Below are 24,004 nucleotides of genomic sequence, written 5' to 3' on the forward strand. Positions count from 1 at the left end.
AAAGAATCCATGCAGGTTTTAAGCAGCACTAATTCATTTCATTAATAAACACTAGTTTCTCAAAAGGCCACGTTTTCATTTCCTGATAGTTACCCTCTATTTTTACAGAACAAGGCACTTTTTTTTACCATGTTGCTGCTTCGAGCTCTTAAGATTCTGCTATAGTCAGAGATAAACTTCTGCCCTGCCTTCTTCCTATTTATTAAAAAAGTGACTAAATAAATGTAGAGCATAAACGAGCTTTCAACATTAATACTTAGTGTACTTGACCCCTCTGTGATTTGCAGCCTCAAAGAACTGCTGAAGAGTCAGCTATGTGTCAGTCCTGACTCCAACGGCAGTGTGTTGGAGTTAGCCAGAGCTACTGAGAATCTACAGATTTTTTTAATCACTTGTACATGAAAGCCATTATCATTTTCCCAACTTAAAATCTTTTTCATTAAACCAGTTCCTTCATTAGGGAGCACTGGTGACTTAATGACAAGAAATTGTGCTGCCGATGAAAAGTTACATGTTTTGAACCTACCAGCTGCTCGCCAAGAGAACCGGACAGTCTCTTCACAAGAGATTTACTGCCTCTGAAAACCCGCTGGAGGGTCAGCTGTGGGTGGGTTTTGATTAAGGGGGATTACTGCAAAAGGTCAAGGACTGCATGCAGCATTCAATATGGATTGAAGCTCAACTTCAAGAAAACAAAGATTCTTACCACTGGGTCGATTGGCAGCATCTTGATGCATGGCGATGAGATTGAGATTGTTCACAGCTTCAGTTTGCTTGGTTCTACAATCAACACTCTTGGTACCAGAAGCCAGGAAATTAAAAGACGTATTGCCATGGGAAAATCTGCTGTCAGAGACCTCTCCAAAGTACTGAAGAGCAACAGTGTCAGTGTGGAGACTTAAGGTGCACCCGATACAGGCCCTGGTCATTGTAATTACTTGCTATGCATCAGAGAGCTGGACAGTGACTAGGAATGATAGAAGGAAAGTTGATGCCTTTGAGCTGTGCTGCTGGAGAAGAGTAATGAATATATCATGGACCGCTAGGAGAACTTAACAAGTTCGTCCTAGAGAGGGTGAAGCTAGGCTGCTCCTTTGGAGGCAAGGATTCTGAAGCTTCGTCTGATATACTTTGGACATGTTGCAAAGAGGGATCAGTCCTTGGAGAGGGGTGTTGGGTTTGGGAGGGTGGAGGGAGAGTGCAGGAGAGGAATACCTTTTAAGAGGTGGATTGATTCAGTGACTGGGGCAGTGGAGGTAGGTGTGTCAGAGACAGTGAAATTGGCACTGGATAGAGCAGAGTTTAGGGCTGTTCTACATAGGGTCACTATGAGTTGCAGACAACTCGATGGTACGTAACAACAACAGCTAGTTCTTCAGTTTAAAAATGTAGGCTTCATTGTTACATTGCTGCCCCATCACAGTCCTCATTAAGTGAACTCAGTGTTCTCTGAAATCTCACTTTATCTTGCAGATCAGTTCCCTAACTCATCTCAGAACGGGTCGTGCCGACAAGTGCAGTATCCGCTGACGGACCTGTCCCCCATTCTAACCAGCGGGGACTCTGATATTTCCAGCCCATTACTGCAAAATACTGTCCACATTGACCTCAGTGCCCTCAATCCAGAGCTGGTCCAAGCAGTCCAGCACGTTGTGATTGGGCCGAGCAGCCTGATTGTGCATTTCAATGAAGTCATAGGAAGAGGTAAGTATTTCCACTCAGCCCTTTGGTTCAATGCATTTTCCCAGTAAACGCTTTATCTCTGGCCTTTGCAGATTAGGAATTTAGACAATGGCAAAAGCTGCTACCAGAGCAGTGATTAACAAGCACACTGATTTCTGTAGAAGTACAGTCTGCATACCCCACCCAGCGGGACTTGCCCCTGTGCAGAGGGACAATTTGATAATGTCCCGAACACCTTGCCCCTGTGAAGAGGGACAATTTGATAATGTCCCAAGCACGTGAGGAATGAATTGCAGTCCTTTCCTCACCTTTTTCACACTGACAACTTTAGTTTCTCGCGATGCACTGTATGCTCCTTTTAAAGAAGCATTTCATCCTTTGAAATGCCAGGATCATTCCTCGCACCTCCCTCTAGTCTGTCTTTACCCTGAGAACAGCAGCTGCCCCTCTGCAGTCCTGGTTTATAGCAGCATGCGCACCGCTGGACAGCATCACAAGACGGGGAATTTATAGCATTCCCGTGATCGGAGGTAGCATATATCATCCCTACAAAGCACTTTCACTTCTTCACACGGAGAGAAATTTGTATTTGTAATAAGCCCTCCAAGGCATCAATAACAGCTACCATAAACAGTATATGAAAAAGTGCTTAGCAGGAAAAGAAAGCGACCAGAAGGGAAAACCATAGCTAGAAAATGAACTCTTTCTATAAAAGGCTTTTACTCCTTTACTGAATGGCCTCTGATCCCTTTTATTCTGTGTGTCCTGCAAAGGGCGGTACAGCATCTACTGGTGTGACGCTCAGGAAGCCAATGACACGATCTGTTCTCTCCGAACATGAGGTCTGCTCCTTTTTCCTGTAGACTCAGAGCCACACCTCCCTCCACCGCAGCCTCCAACCACTGCCTTTCACATGCCTCTCCTTCACTACTGCGGGGTCACACTTAACAAACATTTTTCCATGTCTAACACCAGAGTAATAGATGGATCCATCACCAGCCTATAAATCCTAGTAATTGCACCAGTTTGAGGGGGTGTGACCTCACTAATTACAGTCTAATGCTACACATGGTAAAATTTGCAATTTAGGCTTTGGTCACAAGAGGTGAAATGACAATGACTCCTTAATGAGTTTGTTCTCAAGAATGAGAACTGTTACTTATGTACATGTTTGCCACAGAAGAATGTGAGCACTCGAGGGCAGAGGCCTCGCTTTCCCTGCATTGCATTACACAGTGGTAGCCTGTTGCTTGGCACCCACAACCCCAGACACTTGGGGCATCTTGGCTGGCTGGATCACTGCATGATTGACTTACACAGCTATCAGACAGTTGGCACCTCCGGGGAAAATTATTACCACTGAGTAAAGAGCTGCCATTGAGAAAGTAATGAGGATAAAACCAGAGAGAATTGGGTAGAATGAGTCAAAGAGAATTGGCTCCATTTGGGCAGCTGCCTTTCCGTTTCTGGCCACCTGGATTATGTATTAACCAATGACTAACAGGGGAAATCCATATTCCATAATGCTAATCTTATTCCTAATAGTAACATTTTTCTTTCATCTCAGTTTATTAGAATCCAGGGAATTTACTTTCTTAAATTTTTTCGTCTGATCAGTGCTTTACTTTTCTATTTAAAAGCTATTACTTAATCCTTAAAAATAATTTTTTAATGAGACAGTTATTTGAGATGTTTCTTAGGGGATCCATCATTGTTGAATATTTTATGACTTTAGGCATTAATTTTGTTGTGTGCCATAAAGTCAGAACTGACTCATAACTGACCCTCCAGCAGGTTTTCAGACTGTAAATTGCATTGGAAGAGATTGCCTACCTTTTTTCCATAGAACAACGGGTGGATTTGAACCAGCTGCCTTTGGATTGGCAGCACAGCCCCTTACCCACTAGGCCACCAAAGCTCCCTGTGTATTCATTATTTAATACTGTGCATTATATAATAATAGCTTTTATTTCTTTAGTGAGGTGTTTGTAACCATCTGTATAATACCCATGAACACACAAACATTCTGAATCTAAGGTATATTATGTGTACTTTTTGCCATATTGGAAAATTGAAGGAATTGATGATAATAAGGGGTTTAATAAAGAATTACTGCATCGTTAAATGGATGCACATTAGACTACTACCTGAAAGCAGGGGAATGTGAAGCACCCAGCCCCTCCAGAAGCACTTCAGAAGACAAGGATGGCAGTCTGCTTCTAAGCTGCACAGCCTTGAACATCCTGTACAACACAGGTCTCCACACACCTGCCATCACCCTGAGTTAGATGCCATGACAGCCAGCAATAGCCATTTAGAGTAGGACAGCTGTATTTATACAGTGGAATATTATAAAACTGTTATGTTTTGATACATGCCACATGGAAACATTATGCTGAATAAAACATGCAAGATACAAAAGGGCAAAGACTCTGTCATCCCACTTAGATGAAATGCCTGAAAGTGATTTCATTAACCACTCATAGAAGTGGTTATGAGGAGCTGTTGTTGTTGTTGTGTTGTTATGTGCCGTCGAGTCGCTTGCGACTCATAGCAACCCTATGTACAACAGCCTTAAACTCTGCTCTGTCCTGTGCCAGTCACACTGCCTCTGACACACCCATCCCAGTTACCCCAGTCACAGAATCAATCCACTTCCTAGAGGGCCTTCCCCTCCTGTGCTGTCCCTCCACCCTCCCAAGCATGATGTCCCTCTCCAAGGACCGGTCTCTCCTTACAACATGTCCAAAGTATGTCAGACAAAGCCCCAGAATCCTTGCCTCCAAGGAGCCTCCCGGTTTAACCCTTTCCAGGATGAATCTGTTTACTTTCCTTGCAGTCCTTGATACTCTCAATACTCTTCTCCAGCATCACCACTCAAAGGCATCAATTCTCCTTCTATCCTCCTTGGTCACTGTCCAACTCTCTGATGTGTAACAAGTGATTGCAAAGACAGTGGCCTATATTAGGCGCATCTTAGTCTCCAGAGAAACACCATTGCTCTTCAGTACTTTGGAGAGGTCCCTAACAACAGACTTTCCCATGGCAATGCACCTTTTAATTTCCTGGCTACTGGTGCCAAGAGTGTTGACTGTGGAGCCAAGCAGACTAAAGCTGTGAACAATCTCAATATCTTCACCTTCCATCCTGATGCTGCCAGTTGGCCCAGTGGCGAGGAGCTGAGGGAGGGGCAAATGGGAAGTTGTTATTTAAGGGGTTGCCGAGTTTCTGATTAGAATGGTGTGGAACATTAAGTAATCTATAGCAATGATGGTGTATAACATGGCAAATGGAATTCAGGTCCACTTTAAAATTACTAAATGGCAAATGTTTTGCTGTATGTATGTTACCATAATATCTTTTTGACAAAGACAAGAGATGCAGCACTAACCAAATTTCCTCTTTGACGTAGGGCATTTTGGATGTGTTTATCATGGGACTTTGTTGGACAGTGATGACAAGAAAATTCACTGCGCTGTGAAGTCCTTGAATAGTAAGTCACTTTGGGTTGTTGGGGGTTCTTAAACGCTGGAGTACACTTTTGTGGCTTGCAGAGAAATAAATAGTTTATAATAAAATTTTGATTTTTCACTTTCCCTTGAGGAAAACTCAGCTACTGTTGGAATTATAGGCCTAAATCCTGAGAGCTTGTTTGGTCTGAACTCGTATTGAAATAATGCCTCTGATGTTATCCCACAAAAGCCTCACAAGTAAGGGTGTAGGGAAATGAGGTTTGGGGATGAGCAGAGTATCATTTAACTGTGTTTGGCTTACAATATTTGTTTTGCAAATGATATTTCTGGAAACTATTGGAAGCATGTTGGCACACACAGTCAGTAATGACTCATTTTACCCAGAGGCATTACTATAATTATTTTTTAACCACAATCCCCATTAAAGAGATAAAAAAAAAATGAAATAAGACCTTACAGGAAAAAAAAATGTTGGCAGAAAATTGAGAAATAGTAAGAGTGGTGGTACCTCATTTATCCACATTTTTGGGGAGTGAGGTGTTCCATGTAAGTGAATTTCCTAAATAACTGAAGCTTTTGCCTTTGTAATCCTAAAAATCCTCTCTAAAGCATAGGTTATATTGAGAGGCAAGGATTCTGGGGCTTCGTCGGACATACTTTGGACATGTTGTAAGGAGAGACAGGTCTTTAGAGAAGGACATCATGCTGGGTAGAGTAGAGGGACAGCGCAGGAGGGGAAGACCCTCTATGAGGTGGATTTATTCAGTGACTGGGGTACTCGGGATGGGTGTGTCAGAGGCAATGAGATTGGCACAGGATAGAGCACGGTTTAGGGCTGTTGTACATGGGGTCGCGATGAGTTACAAACGACTCGATGGCACATAACAACAACAACAATATTGAGAATTTTTCCAAAGAGTTAACAAACTCCATTTAAGAAAGAGGAATGCTTCCAGATATAAACTTGGCCTTTACTGATGACCCAGAGCTGTAATTAAGGTCATCATTACTGTATCGTGCACCCAATCAGCTCCATTTCCTAGCATTTCGCCGTCTTCCCCTGTGCGGACAGATCTCCTCAGGCACGTCAGTGTCCCTGCTGTTCCCACCATTTCATAAATTACTGCTAATAATTTGCAGCAGTCTAAAAAATGCTAATCAATTACACATTTGTGTCACTTGGAATTAGTAAAATTTTAAATACCCAAGTGGAAGATTTTCTGGCCAGTTGCATAATTGCCAAGAGCTCTGTCAGCCTTTCTTTATGTAAACCTCCGTGCTGAGTGCTCTTCTGTTTGATTGATTTTGTTGGAAATCTGATCACAATGTAATTAAAGGGAGAGTCTATATGAAATCTAACTACAAACTGTGTGATAGATTAAATATGACTCTCCGTAAATGCCCCAAGAAAGAACAGCACCCTGTCAATTCACTCAGAGCTCCACTAACACCGAGAACTGCATTGGTGCTTACTGGGACTGTGTGGACCGCCAGTGACTTTTTCAAGTATGCATTCTATTCATTTAAAACAAACAGACAAACAAAAAACCAGTATTATTGCCATCATCTGAGAGATGCTGGCCAGGTTACTAAATTAAAAAGAGTTGACTCTTCATCTGTCCTGATTAGTGGCAGCCTGAGCATTGCTATCTGGAAATTATTGGAAACAATTTTAAAAACCAACCACAAAACACTATTTAGATGCTGTGTGGTGATGAGTTTTCAGATTCTTCTAATCCAGAGGTTCGCAAATGGTTTGTCCACTGTCTGTTTTCACAAAGAAATAATCTTTACAGGACATACAGTGGATTATGTGTGGTTGCTTTCTTGCTGCAACAAGAGAGTTGAGTTTATCTAAATAAGACCCACTGCCATCAAATTCCAATTCAAAGTGACCCTTTAGGACAGCATAGACCTGCCCCATGGGGTTTTGCAGCCTGTAATCTTTATGGAAGCAAACTGCCACACCTTTATCTTGGGGAGTGGTTAGTAAGTTTATACTGTTGACTTTTTAATTAGTAGATGAACACTGAACTGCCACGCCACCAGAGCTGAGCAGATCCAACAACAGTTGTATGACTGGTACTTGCTCCAACAGCATATATACTAAAATTGGAACAATACAGAGAAGATTAGCATGGCCCCTGTGCAAGGATGACATGCAAATTCATGAAGCAGTCCATAGTTTACCTGGGAGGGACTGGAGAGCAGTATGCTAAGTGAACTAACTCAGTCCCATGAGGACAAATACTGTATAAGACACTTATTGTAGAAATAGATAACTAGTAATATGTGTGAAGATCTGAGGCGGGGAGGGTCAGAGCAGGGGGTGATGATGGACAGGGAGGCAATTATATGGTCACACAATTTGATGGTTGGGGAAAGGGGTCAGTAAAGGAAATGGGAAAGATCCGGTATGAAAAACAATGTATATGAACTTTGTAAGCAAACCAGCCTAAAATAAAAATTGTATTTAAAATAAAATTTTGAAAAGTTGTATGACTGACAAGCCAAAAATATTTACTATCTGGCTTTTTACAGGAAAAAATATTCTCTAGATAATAGCTAAGCTATAGAAATGGACTTGCCTAGTTTCCTCTCCCCGCTCTGTGTTAGACAAAGCGTGGTTCTGCCTGAGACAGCCTGATTGCTGGGCTCTTGATGAGGATGGATGCAGGTTGTGGCCTGAAGGCCTGGTGCACAGTGACATCATTCCCTCACATATACTATAAATGATTCTCTGAAGATGAGGTCTCAGGATAATATTTAGCCTCAGGGTTACGTTGCATAATAAAGTCACTATCTCCGCCTCTGGATTTCTCAGGAATCACAGACATAGAAGAAGTGTCCCAGTTTCTCACTGAGGGGATCATCATGAAGGATTTCAGCCATCCCAATGTTCTCTCGCTCCTGGGAATCTGCCTTCGGAGTGAGGGGTCTCCTCTTGTGGTCCTCCCGTACATGAAACATGGAGATCTTCGAAATTTCATTAGAAATGAGACTCATGTAAGTATATCACCAAGATGATTAAAACTGGTGGACCCCCAGTCGGTTTACCACCCAGACATTTAAAATACGTCTTTCCTGAACCTTTTCAGAATCTCTCAGCCAAAGACGCTGTATAAAAGTTTACATTGCTGAAATGTACAGAGGCTTATCTGATTCACTTGTACTTCAAAATCCTCTGTGCTTTCCAACTCAGTGGTACACAACAACAACAACAACAGCTCTAACAGTTTTAGAGTCAGCTGTGGGTTGATTTCAACTTGATGGTACACAGCAACATCAAAGTCCTCTATGCTGGTAGGAAAATAGGGACCCTTGAATGGGGACACTGATTCTTACAGACATCTTTGCAGTACGTTATAGATTCATTTAGATGTGTTTGAGTGCAAGAAACTGAACGAAGCACAGGAAAAACAGAGACAAGCCACCCTCAGCTCAGATAGACTTTTAGCCCTAGAGGTAAAAACAGTGAACCATTCATTACAAAAGGAGTCACTTACTGTTCTTCAGATTTGCCATGTATTCTCTTGCCTCAGGAATTTGCACATACTATTATTGGAAGCAGGAGTGGCATCCACTTCCTAAATAACTACCCTCCGGAAACTCTCTGAACTTTGATAAATGTTGATAGTTACAGAGAGGCTTCAGGCCTTTTGTTCATAAGGTCATTATGAGTCATGCTCGACTCAAAGGCAATAAACAACACAACAACATTGCTTCTTAAGACCTGGAGCATTCTTGCCCAAATATACCTTATCTCTTTGAGTTCTTCGCCTTACTAGTGACTTCGAAGAGATACTTTCTTGAGCCAGTTATTGATTATGAAAACTGCTGCCGATCCTTCGCTCAGACATTCATGTGTCCCTTCCCTACTTTATTTTCCAAAAATAAGAATACATTTTTATCTTCTACACTAGGCCTATGAACTACAGTCCTATGGCCACAAGCCACATGCGAAATGTCACTAATCCAACTTAAGATAATGCTGTAAGTTTAAAATACATCCCAAATTTGTAATATATTAAAAAAGACAAACTATTCATGTTACATATTATAAAAGTACTATTTTAAATATGTTTGATTGAAAAAATTAACCTTTCACCCTAGTTTTTACTTTTTAGTGTAGTTATTAGAAAGCTTTAAATGACATGATAGCTTGTGTTATATTCCTACTGGGCACCGCTGTACTCAACAATAATGAAATAGTAATTTATGAAAATGCATGCTGCGTGGGTGTTTGCAACCTCGCAGTTCCCTTGCACGTGTGTTCCCTGTGCACACAGTGCACAGTGATATGCTTGCACCAGATCTGCTAGTGTGTTATATGAGGAGATAAGGGGGAGGTGTGTAGGTCGGTGGAGGGTCAGCGAAGGAGAACAGATCCCCAGTGAGGTGGAGTGACACTGTGACTGCAACAGTGGGCTTAAGTGTGTCAGAGACGATGATGATGGCACAGGAAAGGACGCTGGTTCACAGGGTTACTATGGGCTGTGCTTGACTCAGCAGCCCTTAACAGCATATGTAGGTAGATACTTACGTCAGTGTGTGTATACACATAAATACATGCGAAGGCATGCTTATGAGAGTGATCATTTCTTCATGTTTTACTCATTTCAATAACTCTAGATAAAACAGCACTGCGTGTTTAGGCCTTCAGCAAGTATCTATTGCATGGTAGAACTTAGTGTGAGCAGAAAAGGTTCTCAAGCTTTTGTAAATGATGCTCTTAGTAACATTTGTACTAGGACCCAAAGGGTGAGGAAGCCTGACAGAGCCTAGGTGGGTGGAGGGAGGAGCCCCCACAACTGAAATCAGGGAGACCTCCGGCTGTTTCTTGGCCCTGCTTTCCAGGCCTCTGAGGGAGTTAATGACGTAGCTTTACTCTTCACCAGAAACTTTATAAAGTTGTTTGACCTCTATGAGGTCAAGTTCCTCATAGAAAACAAGGGAAATGTAAAGAAACATTGTGTTTTCAGCCAGAAGGCTCAGATAATCCCTGCCAATGGACTTGTGCAGATAAAGGAAATTACAAAATAGCCTGGCAGTCTCCACTCTCCTGCTGTGCCTCTCATTGTTACCCAGCGAGTTAATTTGATTGTATGTGCTAGTTCTCTGCTGTGGGAAGCAAGCATTGCTCTCCTGAGTTGAAGCATCTCTTGGGAGTGGACTCCCCCGGTCTCCTTAGGGAGCTCTGGTGGCTCTGTGAGAAGCTGTGCTGCAGCCTCGAAGGCCACAGGTTCCAATCCACCAGCTGATCCGAGGGAGAAGGATGGGAAGTCTTCTCCCATCCTGCCTCTGGAAACCTACTGGGAGGTCAGTTCTGACTCGACAGCAACAACAGTGACTATCTGGTACCGTCCTTTCATAACCCAAGAGTTTGTACTGACAGCTGTGGCTTGTCCCACAATCTGCGGAGACCCCACGCACAGTGGGGCAGAATGCGGCCAGGTCCCGCACCATCTCTATAATCACTTGTAAGTTGCACCATTGTGATCCGTAAGATCTTCATCAGCTACCATTTGGAAGTAGATTCCTGGGTCTTTTTTCCTAGAGTGTCTCGGTCTAAAGCTCCACTGGATCCTCTTCCACTTTCTAGCAACACTTAAGACTTCACTGAGAGACAAGAGATAGGTGGCTGTACATAAGTGCATTCTCTCCGAATCGAACCCAGATCTCCCACATCAAAGTCAGGAGTTCTGCCACTTGACCACCAAGTCCTCAGCTATGTTACCACTATCAGAGATGTGTCTTAAAGGGGAAAAGAAACGCAGTACTGACCTCTGCATTCATTGTGTGCATTAAAGGGTTGCAGCCCTTCCTGAAGAGCCCCACGGTCTCTATCCCCACTTCTTGGACTCATAGACCCCCACCGTGCCTGCTGGAGAAGAGACACTCTATTGCTGGTGGCATAGAGTCCCCAGGGCAGTGTTAGATCCTGTGCTTGTTGGTACTATCAGCATTTCTCTGGCCATCCAGTTTTGTGGATGGAGTTTGTGAAGAGGGGGTTTTCCTACTCTCTGAGAGGGTGCAGACTGCTGGAGTTGTGAGCCGCTGTAAGAAGTTTCCTGTGTATTTCCATATCTTGTCAAACCATGTGATCAATGTCTCTATAAGGTAGCTTTGGAGAGAAACAGATTTGGATTAAAATCCTGTCTTTCACACTTGGCAATCTGTCTTTGTGGTTTTGCAATGTATTTCCGTCTGGAAAATGGAGTTGATGGGACCTGCTGTATAGCAATGGCCATCTAATAACGATAATATATACAGATACCTTGGGCTTTGCAGAAACCAACTAGTTGCCACCAAGTCACCAACACTTCATTTCAACTCCATGTGGGTCAGAGTAGAACTCTGCTCCACAGGGGTTGGTGTGGTTGGTTTTTGGGTTTTGGGGGTTTTGTTTGTTTGTTTTTTTGTTTGTTTGTTTGTTTGTTTGTTTTTTGTGGGTTTTTTTTGGTTTTTTGGTTTTGGGTTTTTGTTTGTTGGTTTTTTTGTTTTGTTTTGTTTGGTTTTTTTTTTCAGAAATAGACTACAGATCTCACTTCCAAAGAACCTCTGAGTGGAATCAAGCCACCAAGCTTGCGATTAACCCAATGGTTCAGAAAGCATTTGTACCACTGAGGAATTCTGCACACTTGCTCCCAACCAAGAATGGTTAAAGTAGATGGCAATTCTTGGTGACTCCGGATGTGCCAGCACAGACTGCTCTCTCTACATTTTCTCAGAACTGTTCTTTTAGAAGTGGGTCACTAGATCCTGCTTCCAAGGGGCCTCTGGGTTCAGTTGCTATTTAATTAGACAGTTGATGTTAACAAAGGGGCACACATTGTTATTTAGACACAATAGCGCTTATAAACATTTCCGAATTCTGAGACCAGCTTTCAAACAGTATGTACCTAACTTGAACTTGTCCAAATCCCTTTGCTTGCAGAACCCGACTGTGAAGGATCTTATTGGCTTTGGCCTTCAAGTAGCCAAGGGCATGAAGTATCTTGCAAGCAAAAAGTTTGTCCACAGAGACTTGGCAGCGAGAAACTGTATGTAAGTATAAGAATCGAGCTCCAAATGAAGGGACATACTGGAATCTATTTCCCACTGATCAATGCTAGTTAGGGATTTGGGGTGTTCCTTTCTCGCTCAAGCTCACATGCTCTCTTCTCTTTTCTCTTGCAAAAGTCCATTACAGTTTTAAATTGATGTGCATGTACTGGAAATGTAGGTGGGGTTTTCAGACTTCATCAAACAGAGAAACTTGAAAGGCAGCCTCCACAGGGGTTCTTAACCAGCTGCTGTGCGTCCCCTTTGCCTGGTCCTTTCCATCAGCAGCCCCCAACATTGTGGTTTCACACTGCATTAATGTTTGGGAGGGAAAATTTGATCTTCAACATTTTACAGTGAAAAAGAGAGGGCTGGTAACACAAATACCAGCATGTTGTAACTTCCCAAGAGTAGACCTGAAAAGCCAGGCTGCCTAAGCCCTACCAAAAATGGTATTTGGGAATGAATATACAAAGAGCTGTATTTGTGTCTGGCTGCCCAAGCTATGTAAGCCAGCAGCCACGAGTTTGTAATTGATTCAGCGCTTTCATTGGTATGGTGCTGATTCAGAACTTATGGTATGTGTTAATGAACGCACTGTGCTCTTAACTTCCTACCTTTTGGGCAAATGTAACAGCGTGGAAGCCTGTTTCAACAAAGAAGGCAATGCCTGAGGTAGAGGAGGAAATGGGTTTTTATTGAGCCTTGTTTTTCTCAGGTGCTTTTATACAAGTGTTCAGGTCTTTAGTTCATAGAGTCGCCAGGAGTCATCTACAACTCAATAGCAACTTAACAACAACAAACATACTATATAGCCTGTTGCTCCATTATCTCAATGATTAATTCAGTTACTGAGTCAGTCTGACTCATAGGAACCCTCCATTGTGTTTCCTCAGTCCTAAGTCTGTACAAGAGGAAACTGCTCATCTTTCTCCCACAGAATGCCTGGTGGATCAAACTACTGACCTTTCAGTTAGCAGCCCTACACGTAACACATGATGCCGTCAGGGCCCCACTTGAGTGATGGTATTGTTCTTAGGTGCCATTTTGATTCTGATTCTTAGTGACAATAGGTCAAAAATCTGTCCAATCTGGTGCCATCCTCCCAGTCTCCCCTCAGCCAAAGCTCATCGCTATGGTCACTGTCTTGGTCTGTCTTGCGGAGAGTCTTCCTCTTCTTTGTGGCTTCACCCTTTCCCAAGCATGGTGTTCCCTTCCAAGGACTGGCCTCTCCTGACAGTATAACCAAAGTGTGTAGACAAAGTTTCACCACGCTTGCTTCTAAGGAACGCTGTTGCTGACGCAGTCCCGATTGGACTCAAAGAGTCTTTGCCTTTTTATTCTGCTAAACAAGTCCTTGGAACAGACATGTGGATGAGCACACTTTATTTTCACCTCCAGGAATTCAAAAGGAGACAAAGATAAGCATCATTAAAAAAAATGCCAGGGGGAGGGGTGGGCAGGGAGGAAAATGTGCAGCAATGAATGAATGGAAGGGAAAAATTAGATGGAAAGATTATGCTGTAAAAAAATATATGTTGCATTAAAATAATCATTAATAAAAAAGGAAAAATAGGTCATTTTGAGGTAGTATTAAGTTAAGGAGGGAGCGGGGAAGGCTCGTATTTACTTAAGCACTTGTAGAAAGGAAAGGTGAGGTTATCTTAGAAAAGGACACACACACACACAACCAGCCTTCAAGATCGAGTCTGTCCGGTCGGATGTGTTGTCCTCACGGGACACGCACACAGGGCTCCTCTTTGTGGCTGCTTTCTCTAGAAGGTCATACAGTGGTTACTGATTTTTGCTTCTGCACCTGCATGGCATCTGAAACTCTTTTTTGATAACTTAGAGCAGGAGTTGTCATAAAGGTAAAAATGATCAGGAAGAAACACCTGGGGCTGCCTGTCTTAGCTGAATTCTGGGGCAGCTTGTGAAGGGCTTGCCAGGGCCTGGCCATAAACAACTTGCCAATCTCTAAACAACCTTCTTGATCTCTGCACTGTGTGAGAAGGAAAATACTGACTCTGTAAAGGCATCTGACTGCATGAACCATAACAAAACCATGGCTCACATTGGGAAGAATGGAAATCCCAAAATGCTTCATTGTGCTCGTGTGAAATATATACCTAAATCAAGAGGTGATCCAAACTGGGCAAAAGAAGACTGCATGCTTTAAAATCAGGAATGGGGTGTGTGGGGGTGTTTGTGTTTGACATGTATCCTTTCTCCATACCTATTCAGCCTGTCTGGTGAACAAAGAATTCCCATGAATCTGGATTCTGTGAAGCAGAATGTGGCACCAGGAGATCAGGGAAAGACCCATTAACCACCTGTGTTATGTAGATGACATAACCTTGCTTGCTTAAAATGAGGAGGACTTGAAATGCTTGCTGCAAGGTATCAAAGATTACAGCCTTTGGTATGGATTATATCTCAACATCAAGAAAACAAAAATCCTCACCCATGGACAAAAAGGCAACATCATGATGGATAAAGAAAGGATTGAAGTTGTCGAATTATTTCATTTTGCTTGGATCAATAATCAGCAACCTTGGTACCAGCAGTCAGATCAGGAGACATATTGCATTGGGGAAGTCCACTATCAGGAATGGCTCTAAAATACTGAAGTGTAAGGATGTCAGTTTAAAGAGTAAGGTGCACCGTATTCAGTCAGTGGACTTTTCAGTCACTTGCAACACATTTCAGAGCTGGACAGTGAATGAGGATGAGAGAAAAAAAAGAAGTGATGCTTTTGAGCTCTGGTGTTGGAGAAAAGTACTGAATATCCGACAGACTGGCCAAAGAACATACAAAATATGTCTTGGGAAAAGTACAGCCAGAATGCTCTTTGGAGGGAAAGGTGGTGAAGCTTCGTCTCTCTTTTGGCATGTTGCTTGGAGAGGCCATTCCTTGGAGAAGAACATCATGCCTGGAAAGGTAGAAGGTCAAGGAAAGAGACAGAGATCCTCAATGAACTAGATTGACACAATGACTACAGCTTTGGGCTCAAGTGTATCAGAGATTGTGAGGATGGCACAGTCTAGGACAGAGTTCAGACCTGTTACTTATAGGATTCCTGTGATTCATTTTTTTTCCTGATAGCACTTAACAATAAGAACAACTTAATATAAAAATTGTATTCTGATTGTTATATAAAAATGAAAAGAAAACAGAAAGTTTGTGATAGGAGAAAAGCTGACAAGATCTAGTTATCACTGCTAGAAATGGTTTGCTGCCTAATTGTTTAAAAAAAAGACAGGTTTCTTTGATAGAGGCTGGAAGAGCGTATAGATGCTTAGGATTTTTCAAGAAAGGTTAAAAGAAAGCTATAAGTGTCAGGAAGATTTGTTTTGTTTTTTATTTTGTTTTGTTAGAATGAACATAACATGATCGATGAGTCAGGAGAGAAGGTTGAGGTGTTTATTGTGTTAGCCTTGATGTTGGTGGCCGTATTCTAAGACTAGTGTTCTCCAAATTTAAGATACAGTTGAAGAAACTTGCTGAAATAATTGCTTTGGCAGTTTTAAAAAGGAGAGTAAAGTGTGAGGTGTTGAAGATGGCACTAGGACTTCTTGTTTCTGTGTGCCAGCAAGTCAGAATCGACTCATAGGTAACCCTCCAGTGGGTTTTCAGAGGCAGTTAATTGTGTAGGGAGAGATTGCCCATCCTTGTCCCATGGAGCTGCTGGTGGATTTGAACTGCCTGTCTTCAGGATTGCAGCACACTTCTTACCACCAAGCCTCTAAAGGACCCTGTGAACGATAGATCTGAACTTTACTCTATCCTGTGCCCACCTCACTGTAATCTCTGTTCTGCTTGAGGCCATTGTTACAGTCACAGTGTCAGTTCCTCTTGTTGAGGTTCAGGGTCCAGGTCAAAATACTGGGAAGGAGCTGTGCAGTTTCTGCTAATCATATGTACTGTGTGTCTGGCTGAACCTCTTCTGAGACAGATTTGTTTGGTTTTGGCAGTCCATAGGACATGCAGCACTCTCCCCCCACACCACAATTCAAAGGCATCACCCTGACATCACCATGGAGTAGCCCTGGTACCTTAGCGGTTAAATCCTCAGCCGCTAACCAAAAAGTCAGGGAGCTCAGGTGGCCTAGTGGCAAGAAGCTGCACTGTAATCCCTAAAGCAAGCAGTTCAAATCCATCAGCTGCTCCGCGGGAGAAGGATGGGCAATCCCCTCTCATGTGATTAACTGCCTTTGAAAACTCACCAGAGGGTCAGCTGTCTGCCTCTGAAAACACGCTGGAGGGTCAGCTCTGGATCGGTTCCAATTCAATGGTACACAACCAAAAGGTCAGCATTTTGAAACTGCCAGTTGTTCTTTGGGAGAAGATTCTAGCAGCATGTTCCTATAAAGAAAGATTACAGCCTAGCAAACCCAGTTGGTGGTTCTGCTCTGTTTTTCAGGGATGTTATGGGTCAAAACTGACTTGTCAGCACACAACAGCTTAACTGGTCAGAATGAATAGAGAAAGAACCAGTTCCCTGCCGAGTGGCTCCCCACTAACCAGACTTGCTCATAAGTTCACGAGTGAGGACCGAAGATTCCTTTGTGTAGTCGGCTGACATCCTCTTCTCTCCTTTCATCTCCTGATTGGACGTCTTGCTTCCAGTCTCCTGAGATCATTTTTCATGACTAGGCCAGGCTGTCGTCTAATCTGATCCCCACACCCCACCCCCATCCACTGCAACACGTAGAGGATGCATTCCAGACTCCTTGTTGTGGGTGGTACTCCTTTTACCAACCAAGGAAAAGTGAGATGGGGAACCAGTTTTACAGTTTCTCCAGGTCTACATATTAAAGTGAAAAGCATTTTCTTGCGCTGGGTCGTTCATAATCCCTTTCCTGGGCCTGTCAGAATTGTCATATAAATGTCAAGCACTTTTGTTTAAGAATTCCATTGTAATTTACTGTTAGTCGATAGAGGCCTGAGAAAGCACGCCTTGCAGAGTTGTGGATGTCAGATGCTGAAGTCACAAGGATGTTTAGAATTGCTGTAAACCATTCTGTTTCAAGCACCTGTAATAATTGTCGTTCTTTCTCTAGGCTGGATGAAAAGTTCACTGTCAAGGTTGCTGATTTTGGTCTGGCCCGGGATATGTATGACAAAGAATACTATAGTGTCCACAACAAAACCGGTGCCAAGCTGCCAGTGAAGTGGATGGCTTTGGAGAGTCTGCAGACTCAGAAGTTCACCACCAAGTCAGATGTGGTAACGTGTCGATCGTCTCTTCTTTTTCACTGTTGTTTGTCGCTAGGTCAGCCCCTAACTCACAGCAGCACCCTGCACAGTGGAAGAATTGCTCTCTGGCCCAGTGTCATTCATGTCATTCATGATCAAGTGAGGATTTTTCAGTTAAGTTTTTTTGTTTGGTTTGGGGTTTGGTGTTTTTTAAGGTGTTATTTTATTTATTTTTTTTTATTAGTTTATTTACAAAATTCCAATAAAATTCGAACAAATTCTTTCAATTTCCCTCACCTGCTACCCATCAAATTGTACAATCCAGTGATTAATCCCCTCTTTCCCCTGCACATCCACATCCCTCTGCTTCCAGCCTCTCCCACCCCTCACGGATCCTTATACTTATTCTACAATAATGGTCTTACACAATATTTATCCTTGTGGGACTGAGTTAGTTCACTCAGCATAATGCTCTCCAGTCCCTCCTAAGTTAGGTAATAATTTACAAAGTTATTGCTCCTGTGTGCTGCATAGTATTCTGTTGTGTGATTGTGCCATAATTTCTCAATCCATTCATTTGTGGTTGGACATTTGGGTTGTTTCCATGTTCTTATGATGGTGAGTAATGCTGTTATGAACATTGGTGTGCAAAATCTCAGTTTGTGCCTCAGCTTTCATATTCTTAGGGTATATTCCAAGTAGTGGAATAGTTGGGTCATATGGAATTTCTATGTCAATTGGGTTTTGAAATTTTCAGTTTTCACTTGGATCCTAGGGGTTTCATTGGCTGACTTTCAGAAGAAGATGACCAGATCTTCTTCCTAGATCTTCTTAGTCTGGAGGGGCTGCTGAAGCCTGTTTAGTATGAGAGCAACCAGTGAGCCTCCTCTAAGAGATAACGGCAGCACTTGAGATGCATGGCCAGGAACTGAACCAGGATCTCCCAAATGGAAGGCAAGAACTCTACCACGAACCACCACTGCTTCCCAGTCTCTTTAGTAACTTACTTTCTTTTTCTTTCTTTCTTTTTTTTTTTCCACATTGGCCTCAGGTAAATCCCAACTCTCTTTTTCAAACAACTCAGTGCCACTAATTTTACGTTTAGTTTTTTTCAAATATAGAAATGTGCTTGGCTGACAGGCAGTACGTTATCATAAATATGCATTCATGTATTTTAAAATTTTTGTCAAGGAGGGACACCATGCTGGGTCCTTAGCAAATTCAGTGCTAATTGGGCGCAAACCTTCACCTCCATGAGTTTTGGTTTCAGAAGACCAGAAGACATGCTCATCAATGACTAGACATAAAATGGGCCAAGGCTACCTGAACCTCTCTCATAGACAGGGCTGCAGGAATCCCCGCTAAGAATGTCAGGAAGATGGATTAGGAATTAAGGCTGTTATTACCCTTGGCTCCTTGCTAGAACTGTGCCCTTTCATTATCCAAAGGCCCGTGTCTTCCCATAGCACAGCCTTCAGAAAACAGACTGAATTAACTGGACAGCCAAACCCACTAAGTTCCTCACACCTTGTGAAAGAGAAGATGTTTCAAGACAGCAGGCCTTAAAAGATAGCAGGTTCAGGATCAGTGGTTGTGAGGACAAGAGAGGAAATGAAATAAGAAATGCAAATCCAGGTGAGGCAGAGGGCAAAGACGGCATGACCATCTTTGACATTCTAAGGTCATGTTGTTGTTGATTGCCATCGAGTTAAGTACAACTCATAGCGACCCTATAAACAAGAGGCCTGAAACCCTTCCACAACCAAACTGTAAAGTGAGGTTGTGAGAAATACATGAAGAAGAGAATATATCTGTACTCTATTATAGAGTCCTTGTGAGCCCCCATAAGGAATCCAGAAAGTGTTCCCTGTGAATGGCAGCCCTGAAGTGTAATCAGATTAGATTACAACCTTGCTTTGTTCTGTAAAATTATTTGAGAAGAATGAAGGTAAGAAGACCCATCGGGAGATGAAATGAGAGGTAGAAGGACTTTAATTAATACAGGAACTATGAAAAAGACGAGAAGAGTCGTTCCCTTAGCGGTAGAATCATCAGTATTTACAATGATTAATAGAAATCAAAATTGAGGAAAGTTATCTGACGGAGTAACAAATACATGAAACACAGAATCAAAGTAGGTTCGAGAAGGAAAGAAGAACAGGCTTGAACATACTGAGTTTGACTTGAGATTGGGACATCTAGGCGGAGGCCCAGTGGGCAATTTGAATATGAGTTTACGGCGTATAAAAAGGCTGGGGATGCACAGATTGAGTCCAAAAGCAGTTGTGTAAGAAGAAATCTGTCTCAGAGGAAGGGCAACTGTATGCTCCATAGAGACAAGGATGGTGAAACTTCGTGTCAGATACTCGGGGCATGTTGTCAAGAGGGCCAGTCCTTGGAAAAGGGCGTCATGATGGCACAGGTGGAGAGCCAGAGAAAGAGGAAAAGTAGAAGACCTTCAGGATTGGTTGACACAGTGACAGTCACAGTGGGCCAGGGCGTGTCAGAGATTGAGGATAGCTCAGGATAGGGCGAGATTCAGATCTGCTTTTCACAGGGTCGCTGTGCCTTGTAATCGACTTGATGGCACCTGACCGCAACATATATGAAGTGAGAGAAGAAGAGGCTTTGAAAAGACAGAGGGGTAAGCAGAGAAGTACAACACTCAGGAGAAAAGACTGTCCTGAAAGCCAGAAGAGAAGAAGGTTTCGGGCAGAAATGGGTGGTGTGTGGCGTGCACTGCTACTAAGTCCCGAAAGCTGGGTGTCTGGAGTGATTCGGAGATCTGGAGTACTCTGGGTGTTGAAGCGAATGCAGAGAACACCAGTCATTCTGTCCCCATGTAAGGAGGGAGAGAAGTGTGATGTCTGGGCATAGGGAAGCATTGATGCTTCGGGCCTTGAGGGATAGCAACAGGAACAGGAAAAAAGCAAACAAGGTGGGCATCAACTAAGGTTAAAAGAGGGCATGGACTTCTAAAGAAAAGGGTTGGCAGCTATTAAAAAGTGACAGGAAGACGTGCATCTGAATGCGATGGTGGGAAGCAAGAAGTCTTCTCATCCTCCCATGAGTCAGAAAGAATGGGGGAGGGTGGCCTCTACTGGGAAGCATTTCAAAGAAATTCTTGTCTTCAAGTGAAAGCTGAGATTCTGTTTTAGTGAGGAGGTGGGGGAAAGATGATGGAATAACTTGAGGGTGGAGGGCAGTTTGTTCTAGTGAATAAATGAGCTCGAGGGAGATGGGAAAGGAATAGGGCTTGAGCATGGAATGGATAGGAGGGCAGAGAAAATGAAAAAGTGATAGTTTACGCTAGAGCCAATGACGAGGGATCAGAGAAACAAATAAGAAGTGGCTGTTAGAGAAATGGGCTGGGGACTTAGTGGTGGTGGCAGGCGAAGTCATAAGGCAGGAAGAATTCACTCGTTTTCAAGAAGCACTCTGTTCATTAAGACTTGATTGCGTTTGTGCTACTAAAAACCAGAGTCAGTCCTTAGAACTCAGTAAGAAAAAAATAAAATAGGTAAATAGACATTGTACCAAAGAGATGTATGAATAGCTATTAAGTTCATGAAAGATACTCAAGATCATTAGTCATTAAAGAAAGAAATAAAAAGCTATGTTCACATCAAGATTTGCACTTGAATGTTCTCAACAGCATTAGTCATAATAAAACTAGGAGCAGTGCACAAGTCCATCAACTGGTAAACAAGACGTGGTATATCCAGTGGAATGATAGCACTGGGCAGTGTTCAGGAACTATCGATGCTTGCCACAGCATGGATAAACCTCAAAACCCCTATGTTAGTGAAAGGCAGCAAACTCAAAAGATTCCATGTTCAATGATTTCATTCATAGAAAGAGGCAAAGCACTAGAAACAGAAAACAGATCAGTGATTGTTTGGGACTGAGGGTGGGACTGACCACAAACGGGCTAAGAGAACTACTGAAAATGATCTAAAACTGGACTGTGATAATGGCTAAATAATTGCATGAGCATATGAAAAAGAATCAACTGTTTACTCTTGAGTCAGTGAATGTTATGGTCCACGAATTATACCTCATTGGGGAAAAATAGAATCTGACAAATTTGGGGTTGCCCAACGCACCCACGCATACCCTGCCCTCATTTGGACACACATACACATACACGGCACCAGGTCTAGGGCTTCTCGCCTGGCCTCAGTTGTTCAGTTACAGGATTGGACATTTCTAGAGGCTTCTGCAGGTAGAACGGTAATATTTTCCCTCCCTCCCATTGAAATACATCATATTGCACTCCATTTTAAGGGAACCAGAGTAATCCATACACAACGCTGCTTTGACAAATGGTCATTGATTTCGTGGATAAATTAGCATCGAGTTTCACTTCCATGAGAGCCCAGTCTTTTGAATGCTGACTTGGAGCATTTCCCAAAACATGTAATAATAAGTTGTGTGTATGCTAAGAACTACAGGCAAGAACTTGCCTATTTGTACGTGGGTCTGCTTTCTTGCAGGTGCCCAGGTGGACTTGGGCTAAAGTCTAAATGCTCCTCACGCCCAGTCACACACAGTAACACAATTCAGGTGCCGTTCCATCTCAGTTACACAAACCCTGTGTCGTACCAGGTCTCACATGTATACCAATGCTTTCTTCCCAAATCTGTGTTGACTTCGTGGCTCAGGTCCATCTGGCTTTGTGATCTCATCCAGTTTCCTCAGACCTGTCCCCATTTCACACTGTTGACCACCTCTTCCTTCAAATGTCCTCTTCTTTTCATTTCTGGGACCTGGCACCATCTGGTTTACCTTTTCGTTATATTTTCTTAACCCTTGACTGGATTCTTTACATTCTCTCACCCACAAAGGTTGTTGTTGTTGTTGTTGTTGTTGTTGTTATGTGCCGTCGAGTCGCCTGCGACTCATAGTAACCCTATGTACAACAGCCCTAAACTCCGCTCTGTCCTGTGCCAATCGCACTGTCTCTGACACTCCCATCCCAATTATCCCAGTCACTGAATCAATCCACCTCATATTCTCTCCTGTACTGTCCCTCCACCCTCCCAAGCATGATGTCCTTCTCCAAGGACCGGTTTCTCCTCACAACATGTCCAAAGTATGTTAGACGGGGCCTCAGAATCCTTGCCTCCAAGGAGCCACCCGATTTAACCCTTTCCAGGACAAATCTGTTTGTTTTCCTAGCAGTCCATGGTATTCTCAATACTCTTCTCCAGCACCACAGCTCAAAAGCATCAATTCTCCTTCTATCCTCCTTGGTCATTATCCAACTCTCTGATGCATAACAAGTGATTGGGAAGACCAAAGCCTGTATCAGACGCACCTTAGTCTCCAGAGAGACACCATTGCTCTTCAGTACTTAGGAGAGGTCCCTAAAGCAGACTTTCCCATGGCAATGCGCCTTTTAATTTCCTGGCTGCTGGTGCCAAGACTGTTGACTATGGAGCCAAGCAAACTAAAGCTGTGTACAATCTCAATCTCTTCGCCATCCATCCTGATGCTGCCAATTGGTCCAATGGTGAGAATCTTTGTCTTCTTGACATTGAGCCTCAATCCATATTGGAGGCTGCAGTCCTTGACACTCTGCAGCACGCGCTTCAGGTCCTCTTCAGTTTCAGCAAGCAGGGTTGTGTCATCCGCATAATGCAGGTTGTTGATAAATCGTCCACCAATCTTGACCCCACATTTCTCCTCATAGTGCCCAGCCTCCTGGATAATCTATTCTGCATATAGGTTGAAAGGTATGGAGATAGGATGCATCCCTGGCGCACGCCCTTCCCAATTTTGAACCATGCAGTGTTCCCTTGCTCTGTTCTGACGACTGCCTCCTGGTCCAAGTATAAGTTTCGCATTAGAACGATCAAGTGTTCTGGAATTCCCACGAAGGTAGCTTCCCCTGAAGGACTACAGTCCCTGGGATCCTGCCTCCGGCAACAGTTGCAACCATCCCCACCAATAATCACCTTTGTGTGTCTACCTGGATGTTTGCATCTCATCGTAAATTGACTGTGTCCAAAGGCCAACTCCTGCCTGCCAATCCGGCAGTTCTTCATGTCTTTATTTCTGATAATGACATCACCATTGTGCAGTTTACCCACACTTCAACCTTTCAAATGGGCATTCATGAGAGATAAATATATATAAGTAATTTATATATGTATATAATTTATATGTAATATATAATTTATATATATAATTTATATTTATATATATGTATAAGTATATATAAATATATACAGTTATGCAGCCTCTACCACAATCCAGATAAGTAATACTTCTATCCCTTCAGAAAATGTCTGTGTGTCTCTGTGTCGTCAGCCCAGTCTGTCCCCTGTCCCTGGCAATCACGGATCACTATTTACCTTTATTAAAATGCCATTTATATGGAATCCCACAGTAATCATACAGCATTTCCACTCTGGCTTTTTGTCTGTCCATTTACCAGTTGAAGATGACTTAGGTTCATTCCAGTTTTAGGCAATTACCCTTTAAACTTCTATGACATTTGCTTAAAGGATTTTATGTCAATATAAGTTTATCTGTTAGATAAATATCTAGGAGTAGGATTGCTGAACCATAAGGTAAGTTAATGAGAAACTGCCCAACTA

General features: G+C 42.8%; 1 protein-coding gene across 1 annotated transcript in view; it reads left to right on the plus strand.

The window, feature by feature from the left end:
• Positions 1 to 24,004, plus strand: part of MET (met proto-oncogene) — a 126,245-nt gene that overhangs the window by 98,794 nt on the left and 3,447 nt on the right. The window contains exons 14-18 of the mRNA XM_006882663.1: positions 1,474 to 1,704; positions 5,096 to 5,176; positions 7,981 to 8,162; positions 12,094 to 12,203; positions 17,264 to 17,429. Of these exons, the coding sequence (XP_006882725.1) occupies positions 1,474 to 1,704; positions 5,096 to 5,176; positions 7,981 to 8,162; positions 12,094 to 12,203; positions 17,264 to 17,429 (770 nt within the window). The remainder of the gene's footprint in view (positions 1 to 1,473; positions 1,705 to 5,095; positions 5,177 to 7,980; positions 8,163 to 12,093; positions 12,204 to 17,263; positions 17,430 to 24,004) is intronic.

The sequence above is a fragment of the Elephantulus edwardii genome, unplaced genomic scaffold (genome assembly GCF_000299155.1).
Source record: "Elephantulus edwardii isolate Elephantulus edwardi_28Jun2011 unplaced genomic scaffold, EleEdw1.0 scaffold00022, whole genome shotgun sequence".
Classification (NCBI taxonomy): Eukaryota; Metazoa; Chordata; class Mammalia; order Macroscelidea; family Macroscelididae; genus Elephantulus; species Elephantulus edwardii.